A 16,129-nucleotide genomic window follows, 5' to 3' on the forward strand; every position below is an offset into this window, starting at 1 on the left:
GCTGAATCTGTCCAGGACATCTAACCTTCTTAGAAACATAATAGAACTACCCAAAGGATACAGGGGCGGGGGGGAGAAAGAGAAGGGAACAAAGCAGAGATACAACACAACTGAACAAAAGGTCGCTGCAAAGCATGCATCTGTTTACATGCATCTTTGTTTGCTACTGTAATTTATGACACACAGAATGGATATAGTTATTCCTTCCATCCACCCCCAGTAATTACTTTGTATAATCAGGCCTATTTTTTGCATTCATTTCTCTCATAATTTACATTGTCCTTTTGTAAAAGGAGGAAAAGAAAAGCAGAGTGAGAGATAAAAACCTCTAAAAACACAAACTGAATTAAGAAAGAGCAGCTGCACTATTACCAATGCAAAACCTGAGGTTCCCCTTAGGAATGAATCTCTCTTCCCATGGTACCAGTTGTTAAATGGAGCACTGGATCTAATATCTATAACTCAAATCAAGCACCGAGTTTTATTTCCAAATTACTGCCAAAACACTAAGTACCTTCCTGCAACCTGAGGAGGCTGCTGGAACTCAGAAACTTCTGCAAAAAACCCAGCCCAACTCCCTTGTTTTTGAAGGTGTCTGAACAGAAGGCAGTTGCATAAAGACCTGCATGGGCTTCAGGAATCTATCCCCCCCTACATCTGCTTATATGGCCTCACAGTAACACTCTGAGAGACAGAGCAATCAGCTAGGCTGGCACCACACAGGAAGACTCCAGTTTACACTGTCCTCATGGCGGACAACCACACATACTATTCACAAAAGCAGAAGATAACCAGCACAAGTCATGCTGACAGGAGGACTGGGAAACAGACCCCTCCTCTCCCAAAATAAGTTTCCTCCAACTCTCACATTCTGCATCTTCTCCCCCAGGCGTTACCATGACCCCCTGCATCACAGGCCATGCCAGCCTCTCCTTCTTCCACTCCACAGGCGTGTACCAGGCTGTGCTGAAAAGTCCTCGAGCGCTTCACAAACCCCGCAAGGATCCTCCAAAAGGCCCCCGCCGTGACCCGAGCCGCCACCGCCACCACCACCACTACCACCACCACCCCCGCTAACGGCCCAAGCCAAGTCCCTCCCACGGCCCGGGCCAAGCCCTCCTCGAGCCCAGTTTCTCTCATGGGCCGAGCAGACCCTCCCACTATGGCTTGTCAACCCCTCGGCCCGAGCCAAACTGCCTGTCAACTCTCCCATCACCCCAGCAAACCCCTCACCACTGCGGGCTGCCCCTCACCTTCATCTCCCGCTCCGGGATCACGTCCATATCGTCCCCCATGGCGGCGCCAGCAGCCCCGAGGCCCGCGGTCCCCCTCTCGCCCTGCGCACCGCCGGGAAACCCCCGCGCGCCGGCCAGTGCGCTCACTTCCGCTTCCGGCGGGGCCGCTCTAGCCACCCATCTCGATGCTCCGCGGCGGCCTGAGGCGAGGGAGTCCTCCAGCGGCCTCTCCTCGTCGCAGCTGTCTGCGGCGCTCGGCTCCCGCCAGCTGAGCGGTGGGAGGATCAGCGGCAGCTCCGCACGGCGGGGAGCCTACCCTCACGGCGAGGCCGAGCAAGCAGCTGTGCTTAATAAACCCTTTTTTCCTAATGTTCTGAGGCGGGGCCTGACCCGCTCGCGGTGGGTGCTGCAGGCAGCGCCCACCGGCCCTTCTCCCTGAGGAGATCCAGCCGATGGGGCTGTCCCCGGAGGCCCTGAGGGGACAGACCCGCTGGGGCTGAGCTGAGGCTGGCATGAGGGGCTGGGCCTGGCAGCTGGTGCTGTCCCAGCTGCGCGATGGTGAGGGCTAGCAGGCACCTGCTCCACCTTGCCCACCAGCCCCTGGCAAGGGGCTTCGGTGCATTTTCCACAGCAGAGGCCCCGTATTGCCACAGCTCTAAGCCAGTCCTACACCCTCAGCATGGGCTGCAGTGGCAGTGCATGGTCCAGTGCTTGGGGTTGGTCCCTTCAAGTTATGTATGGTTGAGCTGGAAACACGGAAGCTCTCTGAGCAGGAACAGCCTTATCGAGCTCCAGGGCCCCACCAGAGCAGTGTGTGCTTTTTTGGTTACAGCAGGACTCAAGTTCCTTGCCCCTCCTGCCTCAGGTCAGGGGGTTTCAGTCCCCACTCGAAGTGCCAGCACAGGGGAGTGCATCACCTTAGCACTTAGCCCTGCAGGGACAAGGACACGCTGAGAAAGGCTGTTTCCAACTCTAGCAGGTTGTGATTCTCTTTTTTTTTTTCCAGGACCAGAAGGACAATGATTTCCACCAAGACAAAAGCAGCGATGGCTTTGGGCAGTGCTCTGAACTGTGGCAAACCACATCCAAATTTCCCTTGTGTAATATGCTCCCTTTATTTTCTAACTGAACAGCCTAAATACATGTAGCCCAGAAAAGCAGGTGCATTCCCAGAGGCTAACAGGCAGCAGCAAGCAGACATAGGGCTGTGATCTAAGGGCAATTCTGTCCTTTTGAGGAATACACAGGAAAAAGCATACCCAGTCATTCCCCCAGGAAGCCTGGTCTCTATTTTGATAACTCACATCAGACAAGAACCTCAGGCAATTGCTTCAAGAGCCGAGGATGGAAAAAAAATATACTCTTTTGAAAGAAACATTACAAGTGTGTGCTCTTGATAAAGAAGTTATTCCTTAAAACAAGCACCGCCACCTGCTTGCTTTAAGCAAGTCAAAAAGACAAAGAAAACAAGGTTTCAGGAGGTGGCCTCTCATTTGCATTTTATAACACCAACTCCATGGCACTCAGCCAGTTATTACAGATAAAGATCAGATCAAGACAGTCCAAACTTATATCTAGGATCTAGTTAAGGGTTTATATTAACAGACTTTGAAACCGGCTCACTTTATCTGCAACCAATCATATGGACCAAGCTTTAGGGGAGCTAAACTAAATACACTGACACACAGTGTAGCTTCAAAAGATTTATTTTCAGTCCTTAAAGTAGACTGGTGCTGCTTTTGCTCATAATTTTTCTCTCCATTACAGTTTTGGTTTTCATGCAAACAGTAGTGAGATTTTCTTTTTTTATTTAAAAATGCAGCCTTTGGCAGGAATAATCAGCCTAGTAAAGTTAATCATCTGTATTTCTTTTAAAAATGTATTTATTAAACCATGATTTAAAAAAGTTAAAAGCTGCCAAGAACATTTAAGAAAAGAGTACAGAAAGGTCAGAGAGCAACATCTGGATTCCAGAAATTGTATATGGAGCAAGAATCACCACAGTAACCAGAACGTGGACAGCAGAGTCCCAGCTGCGTCTGGATCCCAGCTCATACTCCACACTTACAGCCATTCTTATTTTGCAGACTTGAGGGCCTGTCCATGAGGAAAGCGTGCCTGACAGTCCCCAGGGATCAAGCTGAAACATACACGGAGGTCTGCAAAAATCAGAGGGACAAAGCAGCCACATGAGGACAGATCCTTGTCTGCAACTGGTCTGGCAGGGCTCACTGTTTAGTCACCCAGCTTCTTTCACCTGAAGGTTTCATTTCTCCTAGGCCTTCCTGAGGGGCTGCAAAGGCATAACAGCAGGCTTGTTCCTGCACTCGATGGGCACAACTGAGCCACCCATTCAGAGGTGACGCTCCTGATCAGATCCAAGTAGACGCTTATCAAGAAGGGGGCCCCTAAGGTAGCTTTAATCATTCTCGCTCACAGTGGCTGGTGTTGGACCCACTGAGACCTGACTGCAGGATGAGCCCATGGAGTGGGCAGCAGCTGTCCCTGCAGGCAGCCAAGCCCACCTCCAAGCTAAAGACCCTGCAAAGCAGACCTCTGCGCCTTCCCACGTTCACCCAGCACACACCTAGGCCACAGAGGTGGGAACCTGACTTGTTTTGGTGAGGTCAGGAAGGTAAGAACTAGTCCAAAGTCAGGAAGCGTAGGATGGAGCAGAGAAGGCACTTATTTCTTTGCACCCAAAGCTGCTGTCAGGGGCTTTGCCAGATAAATGCTCAATGTCTGGTGGCAAGGCCCTTTAGGAACCTGTCACGACAAGCACAGCTCTGAATCCATACACTGGGAGGAAAGTAGCTCCTTGTCTGAGAAATGCAGAAAAAGCAGAGGAAAGAGTAAGATCACAGGATTTTTTTTTTGTTTTTGGTCTCACATTACACTTGGTGCTACAGCTTCTGTCTAACAAATCAAGTTGGCTAACGGATGCAGCAGTAAGACATGAGCTGGAGGTCTCCAGCTTCCCTTGCTGTTCCTCTAAGGCAGGTTAGTTGAAAACTAGGACTGTCCACAATGAAGAGTAACAAAGCACAGGTAACCTCTGTTACAGACCAGCAAAGCAAACAGTGCGAATTTTTCAGCCCATCCTCTTCAAGGGAGGCTGGCTATGTCTCTCTCTGGAGGCGGCCCAGAAGGTTTTGGGTTGCTTTCATTGGCTTTTCCTTCAAACATCATGACCCTGCAAAACACAACAGATAATACCAATGAAAAAAGGAGGTGCATCTTTACCCATCATTGGGGGTGGGATTATCTGCTGAAAACCAGCATCTGCCTCCTATGCAAAGGGCATCTGATAATTAATAGAGGAGGGAAAGCCAGAGGGCAGTGCTGCCAGCCTGGCAGGCAGCTCTGCTTTTCCAGCAGCTTCCAGGATTGGGTTCCCAAAGCCTCTACTGGCTTTTCTCTCAGACCCCAGAGGATTAGCATGTTTTATTTAGACAGCCAGTTCCAAAATCCCCTAGGAACACTGCATGCCAAGGGCTCCTGATGCATAAAAGCAAATACCATCCCTGGCCCACCTTGTACATAACCACACAGCAGAACATTCAAAAGTCAACACCAAGCAAGCAACAGCAATTATAGCCAGGGAAGAGGGCAGAGGCAAGGAGCAAGGCACTGGCTAGAAGAATCCCAAGCATTTTGCAACCACTAGCACTGTCTTCCTCCCTGAGGACTGCAGCTACGCTGGGAATGCCAGCTGCCACGCTGGATCAAAGGACCTCACTGCTCTTGGGACAAGTTTTACATTTCTGCTCCTGCTTTAAAGAGTCCAACAGACAATAGGGCATCTGTTAGCAAGAGAAGGGACCCATCTGTGAAAGCTACTGCAGTTGGGAGGAAGGATGGAAGATATGGGACAGGCTGCAGGCTCAGCCTGCTTCTAGAGAGAAAGAAAGGAGGAACAGGGATGCACGTACTGACTTAGAGGGACCATGTGAGAGGCAGGCACAAGATTCTTCCTCCCAACCTGCCCTGAAAGTTGGCTGTGTTTCTAAAGCTGCCTTCAAAAAAAAAAAAAAAAAAAAAAAAAGAGGTAAGGAGGATGGAGAGGAGCAGCTTCTATTCACGGTGGTTAGACACAAAAGCAGAGCCAGCCTCTGTGGCTATGAAAGAAAAAACCAAGCTTCAATGGGGCGGAGATGGAGCCAAGCAAGTGTTTGGAAGCCATTTGTTACAGCAGGACTTTCAGAGCCCTGTCAAGAGGGCAGAAAGGGCCGTGGGAGGCTAGTGCTGGCAGCTAGTACCACTCCCAGAACAAGCCAGCTGTTTCAAGCATGTGTCCTGTTTCCACCTACTGCCAGTCTCTCCAAAAATCAGGCAGGGAGGGAGCATCCTGTGGGAAATCAGAGCCAGCACTGCTGGTGTTGGCAGGACCATCATTCACCACTCAAGTCCTGCCACCATTCACAAGGCAAGCCCGTGTCCCCAAAGCCAGCAGGAGCCACAGGAAAGGGAGGGGAAGAAGTCCTGCGGTGCTGAGTGCCTGCACACCCTTGGGAAAGGAGAATTGCTCCACATGGAGCACAGAGGAGGAAGCCAGTGCTATTGCACAGCATGCAGCTCTGCTGTGAGCGTTCACCGCTGCATAGCCTAGACATGGGCATATACACCCCTCCACGTCTCTCTGTAAACTACCCTTCACAAGTGTTTGTCTCCACTCCATTGTGGACCAATCATGCACAGCTCCATCTCTACCGGGCAGAACAGCTCCTGCTTCTCAGCTCCCCCAGCACACCAGCTCGGGACCCGTGCCTCCCCCACTCCCTCCCAGGGACACTCACAGTTTAAGCACAGCAGAGCGTTTCCCAAGCATCACATTGACAAAATCCTGGTATGAGATGGTCTCGCTAACTCCTCCAGTCACCTCAGAGATCATCTTCTTCAGTTCTAGGTGGGTCTTTGGAGCTCCCATCTTCTCCATCATCCTTTTGACAGACATCAAATCTGCAAGAGCAAGGCAGTCGGCACTGTTGAGGGGTGACCACACTGAGCACAGACCAACCCCAGGAACACCAGCATGAGTTCCCACCTCACCTGCAGACCCCGGGGCTGACGGCATTAAACGGTTGCTGAAAGCCCAGAGAAGCCTTCCTGTACAGCTTGCTGCTGTACCGCCTGGTACAGAGCCTCACTTCCCATTTGTGCAGCTCAAGATAAAAGCACCACACACCCAGAACACAGGACAACTCTCCAAGTGCTCCAGAGAACACGTGGGGACACAGCTCTCTAGCTCAGAGCGTGGTGCCAAGAATCACAAGGTTGGGGGAAGAGGGAAATAACACCGGGGTTAAAGCAGAGACAAACAGGCAGTGGGGAGCAGGCTCCCCTGCCATCAACACAGGCCATTTCCTTCCATTTCCAGCTGAGACCTGCGGCCCCTTCCCTGCCCTCTGGAAGGGAAGCAGAGCAGCCCCGAGGCAGGCCTCCTCCGGCTGGAGGACTAGTGGAGGAGGGGAATGAGGCACAGGCTCCTGGAAGGGCACAACATGCGAATGATTACACTTCAGCAGCAGCTCCAAGCCTGTAGAAGGCTGGGTCTTTATGTAACTGGTGTTTTCTGGGCCCAAACCAGGGCTGCTCAGCTGAGCCAGACTCACACCCAAGTCCCCGATTCCCCCACTCCCCTCCCAGCAAAGCAAACTCCTTCTCTGCACAAGAAGTGCTCATGGTTTTATACAGCTTCTGCCTCAAGCCAGGCAAAACCCACGGTTGTCCAAGCCCTGCAGCTTCCCAGCATTCCCAGATGCTGAGGATTGAGAAGAAAACCTCAGTGGACAAAAGGGAGAAGAAAAAAACCCAAAGAAGTATTTAGAGCAGAAAGAAGTGGAGGAGCTAAGCAGAAACTTAGAAGGGGAAGAGGACTGAGAAGAGCTTAGATCTTGAAGCAGGTGAGGGGAGACTGAGGAAGCCAAGAGGCAGGGGCTGGAGAGCCAAGGAAGCCCCTGGCTGGCAATCAAGGTCTGGGCAAGGCTGGACACAGGAAAAGCCTGCAGGTTTTCCTCCTCAGCAACACAACTGCAGAGGGAAGCAGCAGATACAGCAGCAGACACCACCTCAGCAGGTGCTCTTCCAGCCCAGCATCCCTCAGAGTCACTCACCAATCTCGCCTTGGTTGTTCAGGTCAAACTCCATGTACTTCTCTGGAAGAGACACAGAAGCAAGTTAGCAGGATGCTAGAGCAGGGGGTATGCAGGGCTTTGGAGCACTGTCTGCTGAGAACAATGAAACAAAAGGTTTGGGGAAAAGATTAATATACTGCTGAACACAAACAGTTCAGAGAGGGAAACCATCTCAAGATCTGGTTTTAGCACCCTCTTCTCAATTCCAGGGCCCTAAAGTTAAGTGCTCTTTAATTGTAGCTGCTTTTCATTTAAGCTGAAGAAAAACATTGGCATGAGAACAAGGTATCAGCTAGCCATGAATAACATTAAAAGGTTTCCAGCCAGAAAAACAAAGCTCTGGAACAGCATCCCAGAAGGAGTAGCAAGGAAAACAAAACCCTGAGCGCTCCCAAGATGAAGCTTGATCGGATTGGGAGGGGGATTAAATGACGTCATTGCCTGCAATAGCAAGGGACAGACTCTACAGTCCTCCCAACACTCACTGAACTACCCGAGCAGCACCTGCCAGGAGAGATGCTCAAGGACCACATCAAGAAGGTGAAGCCAAGGACATGCCTAGGGAACAGTTATGCTAGAGCAGGTTGCATGTCCTTCCAGCTTGCTGTCAAACATTGCTGAATTGGGCAACTCCAGCATCTACAGAGAAAGGCAGAGCCTGCTCAAGAAGGTCTGATTATCTTTGCAGGAAAAAAAACCTCACATGCTGTGACAGACAGAGCACCAATTTGAGTTAGAAAAATCAGGATTTCAGTCCTCTGCTGCCTGTGACCTCTGGAGTGGCACACCTGTGCTTCCTACCCCCCCTCTCCCCCACCAGCTGTTCCCCATTTAGCCTTTAAGCTCTTCAGGCAAGGATTTGTCTGTCTTACAGACCACATAGCTCCTAGCACCACAGGGTGCTCTCCCCCCCTCCACCCCCCAATCACCTCGGTTCTGCTAAATGAAAAAAGCAAGGTGCCTGCTGCCACCATCCATCTGCGCAGAACTGAAGAAATCTCCGCTTGCCCTGCAGTTAGCACTCACTCCCCTGAACCGCCTCCGAGGACTCAAATTAAGTGAGATCTCCCAGGCTGCTCCTTTCCCCGCCAAGGGAAAAGACCTTTTGCTTCTGCTCCAGGACACCAGTAAGCAGGTGAGCCTGAAGTGGCACACTAATTTAAGTAGCCAAAGGGAAAAGTGGCTATTTCACACATTGGAGCCTTCCCAGGACCTGTCCTTCTGAAGCAAAGTGATGGGCAGGTAGGGGCAGGAGGCAGAGGAATGGCCTGGCACGCCTTCACCTGGGTCTCAGCTGGTGGATTACCGCTCTTGTGAGCTGACCAGGACTGACCTACAGGACAAACCAAAGCTGTTCATGCTTCAGGCAGGAATAAACATCTCCCTTCAAGCATTAAGCAACCCATCCTAGATGCAATTGGGGCTGTCACACACGTGCTTAGGGGGCCAAAGCACTGCTTGATGTGGAACTGGCTCTCCCCGTGCTCTGCCCCACCATAACCACCTTGTGCAAATGAACTGCTGCCTCTCTGGGCAGGGGTCAGCACCGCAGCATGTGCTCAGGGACACAAACTCCCCTGCTCTGCCATGTCTGTGCCCAGCATGTTTTCTTTTCTTCTCAGCTGACACTTAGCCAAAAGCGCAGAGAACAGAGGCAGCTTTACATCATCATGCTCTAAGCCTCGGCTCAAGCGTTCGTCTTTCCCTCCCATCCCAGCTGCAGGGATCTGGCGGGGCAAAGCCACGCGTGGTCCCTCCCCTCACAAATGCATTTACACAAACACTGGACAGGGGCTCCCCGGGCCCGGCTGGGGAGGCCAGCGGGAAGGACGGCAGAAAAGAAACACTCCCCCCATCATCACACAATGAGCCGATTGTTGGGGGAGCCAGAAGAGGCGTTGGAGAGCGGGACAGGCCACGGAGGCAAACTCACGAGGCAGTGGGAAGAGATGCCAAAGGCTCTCGTTACAGGGAATTCTGCGCCTGTGACCTACAGTTGCAATGTTTGAAGAGCCCCGATTGTGATGGGAAAAATAATGTGGGGCTGCAGCCAAAAGCCAAAGCCGCACAAAAGGAAACAGAAAAAGAACCAAGAGCACAGGAGGATCCTCTGTGCCCAGCAGGGTAAGGGATCACAAAACCCCAGCCAGCTTCTTCCATGCTGGATTGCAAAGCCAAAATCCAAAGGGAAATAGCGGACAATGCCTGAAATGGAAGCAAGGTCAGGTGTTATTTGGTTAGAGCCAGGCTGAGGACAAACCCTGAGGGTGGTGTGACGCAGAAGGCATGTTTGCTCAACTGCCTTCAGCCACTGCTTGGCGAGAAAGTGGATGCACCCAGAACAGCCCCGCCAAATCTTGTCCTGTAACCACTTTGGGGACAAGCTCCAGAGGACGCCAGGTTTTTCAGCTGTTCTCTATGACCTGATCCCAGCAAATGGCCCAAACCTAAGCCCATATCTGCTGACCCAGTGGAGTTAGGCTTTGGCCAGGACTAGAGACTAGACCAGAAGCTGCTGTTGCTTCTGGTACAAAGGGGCTCAGGAAGGACCAGAACAGACTGAAGAAGCTTTTGGGGAAAGTCCCCAACTCCTTCAGGAAGCAGCTGAGACCTCTGCTCCGTGGGAAGAGGTTCTCCTACTCACTGAAAAAAAAAAAAAGTCCAACTACTACATCGTCCATTATGCCAGCTAGCTTGCCTAGGTAACCGCACAGAAACCATCCTCCTTTGCTGCTCCCCAGCATTTTGCCCACGCAGCAGGTTTTGCAGTAACAGCAGCCGCCAGGCAGGATATCTGCAGAGTGACACGTCCCTGCCCTGCAAGTGGGCGAAGTGCAAAAGCTAATGTGGGAAAACCATCTCTCCAGGGAGTTTCAGCGAGTCCCACAAGCAAGGGGGAGGCACCCATCCCAGCTCAGTCACCTGTATTTGGTTGACAGTCTCAGGCTGGTAAGATCCAAGTGCTGAGGAGAATAATCTGTCCAGAGCAAATAGGCAGAAAGAACAGGGAAACCCTCCAGTTCTCACCTTTGAACACTGCCAGCTTCTCCTCCAGATCTTCTTCATCACTGAACTTTGGGTCACAGAGAAATTCCTAAAACAGAAAAAAATATCCCCAAGGTTAAAGATACAAGGGCAAACACCCTAGAGGGCACGTACGAATGCAGCATTACCCAGAAGACCTACGCAGCTCCCAGAGTGCCACATCTGAGCAACAGCATGAGGAGGCTTGAAAATGGGCTGAATCCCTCCACACCTTGTCATTAACATTCCAGTGCACTAGGAATGCCTGTGGAGTCTCAGGTTTCCCACCAACAGCTTGAGGGAGGACTGGAACCCATGTACCTTTGGAATAACAGCATGAAACCCCTTCTTCTTGCTCACCCAAGGTTTCAGCTCCTCACATCTCTGCTTTAGCAAGCACAGCACATGGACTGGGCACCTATTCCCAGCAAGGGCTCCTAGTACTTGCAAAAAGCATTCCAATTCAGATTTCAAACTCTTGGATAGCCTCTGAGGGCTAGCAAATAGAACCAGGGAAGTTCACAGACCATCATGCACCCAAGAGAGGACAGGTATTTTGGGGTAAGAAACAGGTTCTCGCTCTCTCAGACTGTCTCTCCATTTTTCCCCCTACCCTGCTCAGGCTGGAGAGGAAATTCTGGGTCACTTCTGGTCACTTGTCCCTAGTCCCACCTCAAAAACCTTCACGTACCCAAAAGAACAGACCACAACTTGCACAGCCAGCTCTACTGCTATGCCTTGCCAGCAACACCCCCCCACAGCTGCGAGCAGCAGGGTCTTGCTCCTGTCTCTACCCTCCCACACCGCCTAGCTCCAGCAAGCCCAGCACAGCTTAATGACCGATCTGTGTTCAGCAACAACACCACATTCTTCAGTGTAGAAATCATTAACATCTGCACAGCTTACGCATGGCCTGTCCAGGATAAAACCCCTCCCAGGGTTAGAGTGGATAGAGGGCTGAGGCTGTTCCCTACTCTGGGCACGTGTTCCTCACCACTATCCCCCATGCTCATGAGGAAGGCAGGAGTGGGTCGCCAAAAGACTCAGACCTCTGGCACTGGTAGTACTAGGGCAGCATCACTTCTGATGAATGAGACCACCCATGCCAAAGAAGCCCCAACTGCAGACACTAGGTCATCAGAACTGCAGGAGGTCCCCGCAGCCATCAGTAACCCAAATGTCCTCCAGCTTCCAGAGCATTCTCACTTCTTCCAGAAGGAAGACTGAAACCAGCTATCCCCAGGAGTGATGAGCCGTGCCAGCCTGGCTGCTGTGCCAGCTCCAGAAGCACTCCAGCCCCAAACCAATGCCTAGTTCCTGCTGCCACAGCCAGCCCCAGGCCTTGGCCACTGCCTGCCACCCTAACCCTGCAGCATGTGCTCCAGACCCCTCCAGCCCACACACCTGGAGTTACTCCCTCCTTCCTTGCTGGGACAGGGGAACCTGCCCCAGGAGTCCAAATGCTTCAGACCTTCACTGCCAGTTAACCACTGCTTTGGCAGGTCTTTTATCTACAGCTGAACTAAGTTTTTTTTAAGAAGTTCACTAGGACAGAAGTGACTGCCATCCCCTCCTCCCACTTCACAAACTCCAGACGGGACACCAGAGACCATGCCCACTAAACCAGCGTGACACAGACTTCCCTTATCACCATGGTCACCAACTCAAATTGAGAACTGTGGTGAAAAGCAATGTTCCCAGTTCCTTCTTTAGCTCTCCTTCGCCAACTCAATTTCATTTATCTCAGTAATTTCTACCCAGGGGTATCATTTGCCTGCCCAGCACAAAGGCCCCAATTCAGCTTTGAGACCTGGGCTCAGGCAGCAGCAGAAATCACCAGAGAGGAGTAGTGTTACCTACTGCCATTGCCACTGAATAGCCTGTGTAGAAGAAACTCACCAAACACCACCGAGAACCAGAACAGGGCCAGAGCATCGCCCAGGTCACGGCTTCATTCCTGCTCTGCAGGAGCAGCAGACAGCTTCCACCCACCAGCAGGACAGGGGATGCGAGAGCAGAGATTGGTCCCAGAGCAATACAGTGAAACAGCACGGAAATGGTGAAGACCAAAGGGAATGCTCCATCCGTACATGATGGCTGAGGGACAGGTGCCCAGGGATCCAACAGCCCCTGGCAGCACGGCACGAGAGCAGGATGGGTGACACTGTGCCCACACCTAGGACCCAGTCCACTTGCATTGCAGCTGGAGGGGAACTGGACAGCACAACAGAATCACAGCTCTGCTCCAGACCAAAGGAAGCAACAAGAGAGCGTATTTCAAAGGCATTCCGCCCTCCACATTGTAAGTGAGCCGGGCTGTGACTGCGATAAGGCAAACACTCACAATAGCACACAGGAATTCAGTCCCCAGGGCCAGTGACTCAGGCTCAGCCCAAGTGGCTGAAGTTCCTCCTAGAGCCTTTTGCTAAAGCTCCCATTTTAAGGGGCATGTTCTAATAATAAGAACTGCTTAATAAGCATCAGCCTCTCCCCAGCTCCTGCCCTAAACAGCCTTTCTCGGGCAGAGAGACTTTTCTAAGCCAATAAATACCGGCACACAAGTCCCAGCTACCTGCAAGACAATCTGAACAAAGCCAGATCCTTCCTCGCTCCCCAGAAAGGTAGCTCCAACTGGCAGTGGTCATGAAGTGGTCCATGCCAGCCACCCTGCCTGCTGGGGCTGGGAAGCAGCTGAGGGATGCTTCCTCGGCAGCCGAATTCCTTCCCCACAGCCCCGCGCATTAGAGGGTAAAACTAGGTTGAAATTAATCTGTGTGGGATTAGACTTGCCACCTTGATGCACGAGGCTGAACAATGTGATTGCCATTCCCCAGGAAGAGGGGAATGGCCAAGAGGGGATCCCAGAGGAGCATTTCAGGCTGGAAGAGAGAATTCAATACTAGGACTCAGCTGTCCTTCAGCAGCACATGTGCACTCAGGACGCTGCCTGCCAAAGACCCTTATCCCAGCAAGAGCTCTGGGGTAGAAAACCAGCCAGGAAAACAGGGTGGGAGGGAGCTAAGTGTTAGGATGAGACAATGAGATTAGGCCCGATAGGAATTTGGACTGATAGGTTTTATTAGGAGCCCTTTACTGGTTTGCAGCCCTGAGGCTCAGGAAACCCCCTCCTTGGCTCCAGCCACAGTTATCAGCCCAGGTTTACCTATCAGTTTGTGTCACAAGGAGACCTGAGCTGCTTGCTGCACACCCGCTCACAGCAAATTCCCCCCCCCACACACCGCCGCACAGAGCTGGCAAAGCCCAGCAGCAGGGGGTTTGCTGCCCAGAGCCGCTACAGTGCAATGGCTTCTCAGGATCCGTGGGCAGCTGCTACCTGTGCTATCTGCAGCTTGATTTCTAGCTGCTCAAATCCCTTCTCCTAGCACTGAGCCAACAGCAAGGACACAAACAAGCAGCTCCCACCTCCATCAGTGGGAAGTTATGTAGCCTGTTTCATTTTTGTCATCCAAACCTCACCCAGAGAAAAAGCCTGCCAGAACTGATGGCTGCTTAGGGGAGATAGGAGCCTGTCCCCTGTGTGGGAGGACAAGCCCCCAGCCCTGGGGCACAGCAGTGTCCCATCAGCAGTGTCCCGGGAAGCGCGGCTTTCCAGACTCAGTCCTATGGCTCCTACCAGCTGAAGGATCACATATCCATCCTGCTGGAGTGATGCTGGAGGACAGCTCTGGAGCAGCAGAAACTGCAGCGATAGGTACAATACATCCCCTCTTCCCCAGCCCAAGGGGCAACACCACCTTAGCTATGGGGGATGTGTTAGACCCACGGGCGCGCCTCTTCGGCGCAGGGTGCCTCATGCCTGCCTTCAAACAGCAGGCTTCAAAGGCACTTTTCAGCCAAGCGCTCTTAACCTACACCTTATGCCGCAGCACCTCTTTTTCCACTCTTATTCCACAGCACCTTCTGGTTTCTAATGATGCAATACCCTCTCCAGTGACCTACATAAACTTCACCTCCGCTGTCTCAGCCCTGCCTGGGGGGATGTATTGGCACTTTTCACAGCCCAGTTAACATGAGGGCAAGGCAAGCCCACCGGCTCTTCCAGGCTTTCATCTTGTGCAGCAACTCCATTTCACCACCTGTAACACCAAGATGCCACTGGCTACATCAGCAACCGACCACCAAAACCACCTAGAAACGACTCTAGAAATCCCACCGTTGATTGTTTCAAGGTTAAAATCTTCTTTTCACCCTCAGAACAGCTCTTGGCCGGGAGGGACGCCAACGGAGCTGCCCCACAGACCCTGCCAAGCAAGGGACGGGGCAAGCCCAAAGCTCCGGGGAAAGGACCTTGCCTGACCCTGGCATGAAGGGCACGCAGCCCAGCGTACTTTGCACTAATCCACGAGCTGCTATTCCCCCTGCCCAAGGCTTGTGGGACATCCAACCATCCTGGGTTCCCCACGCACCCAGCGCAATTAAGAAACTAGAAAGGCTTGAGTCAGCTCTTCCGAGCAGCAGCAACTTCTCGCTCCTGGCAGGGGAAAGGGAAGCGCTCAAGACGGCGGAGGGGAGGCTGAAGCCCCCCGGGAGAACAATAGCTCCCATTCTGGCTGGGGCACGTCCCCAAAGGGACTTCCATGGCAGCGGGACACGGATCATCCCCCGGCACAGCCGCCCGCCGGGCTGCGGAGGGGGACGACCCCCTGCGAGAGCGACACAGGGGCAGAGGGGCTGGAGAGCAAACCCCCGCCGAGCCCCCGAGCCGGGCTTCGCTCCGAGGGGGGCACCGGCAAAGGCGGGGGGGTGAGGGGGGGCTCCACCTGCCCAGCCGGCTCCCGCCTCCCCCCCGCCGCATCCCCCCGCCCTGCCCGGCAACCGGCTGAGCCGCCCCCCGCCCCACCCCGCCCCTCAGAGCCCTCCGAGCCACCCCCGGGGGCTGCCCCCGCAAGGGTCGGGTCGGGCCGACCCCAGCCCCACCTTGTTGATCTCCTCCAGCCGCCCGTCCTGCGGAGCCCGCCGCAGCCCCCCACCGCTCGGCCGGCGCGGAGCCGCCATCTCCCGGAGCCGCCCCGTGCCCGTCGCCGCCTTAAGTAGGGGCGGGCAGGGCCGGGCCGGGCCGAGCCGGGCCAGCCCGGGCCCTCCGCCCCCACCGTTAACCCCTTCCCCGCCCCGCTGGCCGGGAATGCCCGCCCCGTTGCGGGCCGCTCCTCCGGCGGGGGGTCGGGGGGAGGTGCAGGCGGCCGGGCGGGCTCTCCCTGGGGAACTGCAGGGTCCGGAGCAAGGTGGGGAAGCAGCGGAGCGGCACCCTCGACGGCCGAGCCGGGCCGTGCCGTGCCGGACCAGTCTCCCTCTAGTGCGCACCGCTCGCCGTACACAGCGGCTGCGGCTCCGGGGCACGCTCGGGCCCCGCTCCACTGCCACCCCGGGGCGGGTGCGCCCTCGGGATCCCCTGCGCTGCCCCCCGGGCACTGCCGTGGGGAGTGATGAAGCACAAGCGCTTGCCAGTCGGTGTCGGCTGAGCACGAACCGCCGGCAAAAGGGACAGGCGTGACCGGTGCTTGTCCTGGCCAGGATCTTGTGTGGGCGGTTGCACTCAGCTCCCTCCAACCCCCTTGCAAGCTCAGCTAGACACCTTTTTTTAAAAAAGCCTGAACTAAAGCGGGTTTTAGCAGAATTGTCAGGCGGTTTCCCCACGCCACCCCAGAGCCAGCTGCCCTTAACCGCGGGTGCAGCTGCCCCTGATCTTTGAGAAAGCAGCAAGCGCAGCCACAGCGG

The 16,129-nt window shown here is 53.7% G+C and overlaps 2 protein-coding genes across 4 annotated transcripts in view; both read right to left on the reverse strand.

The window, feature by feature from the left end:
• NUP214 (nucleoporin 214) overlaps positions 1 to 1,369 on the reverse strand; it is a 45,084-nt gene extending 43,715 nt beyond the window's left edge. For all 3 annotated transcript variants that reach the window (XM_040606351.1, XM_040606350.1, XM_040606349.1), the window contains exon 1: positions 1,254 to 1,369. In XM_040606351.1, the coding sequence (XP_040462285.1) occupies positions 1,254 to 1,295 (42 nt within the window). In that variant the 5' untranslated portion in view covers positions 1,296 to 1,369. The remainder of the gene's footprint in view (positions 1 to 1,253) is intronic.
• A 1,558-nt stretch (positions 1,370 to 2,927) lies between these two features.
• On the reverse strand, positions 2,928 to 15,463 carry AIF1L (allograft inflammatory factor 1 like). Its single transcript, XM_040606857.1, has 5 exons — positions 15,332 to 15,463; positions 10,397 to 10,463; positions 7,349 to 7,390; positions 6,032 to 6,194; positions 2,928 to 4,428 (listed from the first exon to the last, which is right to left on the reverse strand). The coding sequence occupies exons 1-5, from the start codon at positions 15,407 to 15,409 to the stop codon at positions 4,341 to 4,343; spliced, it is 438 nt and encodes a 145-aa protein (XP_040462791.1). The 5' UTR covers positions 15,410 to 15,463; the 3' UTR covers positions 2,928 to 4,340.
• Positions 15,464 to 16,129: the final 666 nt, after the last annotated feature.

The sequence above is a fragment of the Falco naumanni genome, chromosome 9, assembly GCF_017639655.2.
Source record: "Falco naumanni isolate bFalNau1 chromosome 9, bFalNau1.pat, whole genome shotgun sequence".
Taxonomy (NCBI): Eukaryota; Metazoa; Chordata; class Aves; order Falconiformes; family Falconidae; genus Falco; species Falco naumanni.

Bases quoted from the DNA above. Each gene is read 5' to 3' on its own strand.
- AIF1L (XM_040606857.1), bottom strand. From the start codon at position 15,409: ATGGCGGCTCCGCGCCGGCCGAGCGGTGGGGGGCTGCGGCGGGCTCCG. The intron at 10,464-15,331 runs GTGGGGCTGGGG...TTTCTGTTTTAG, and splicing joins GGCTGGAGGAGATCAACAAG to GAATTTCTCTGTGACCCAAA. The intron at 7,391-10,396 runs GTGAGAACTGGA...TGTCTCTTCCAG, and splicing joins GAAGCTGGCAGTGTTCAAAG to AGAAGTACATGGAGTTTGAC.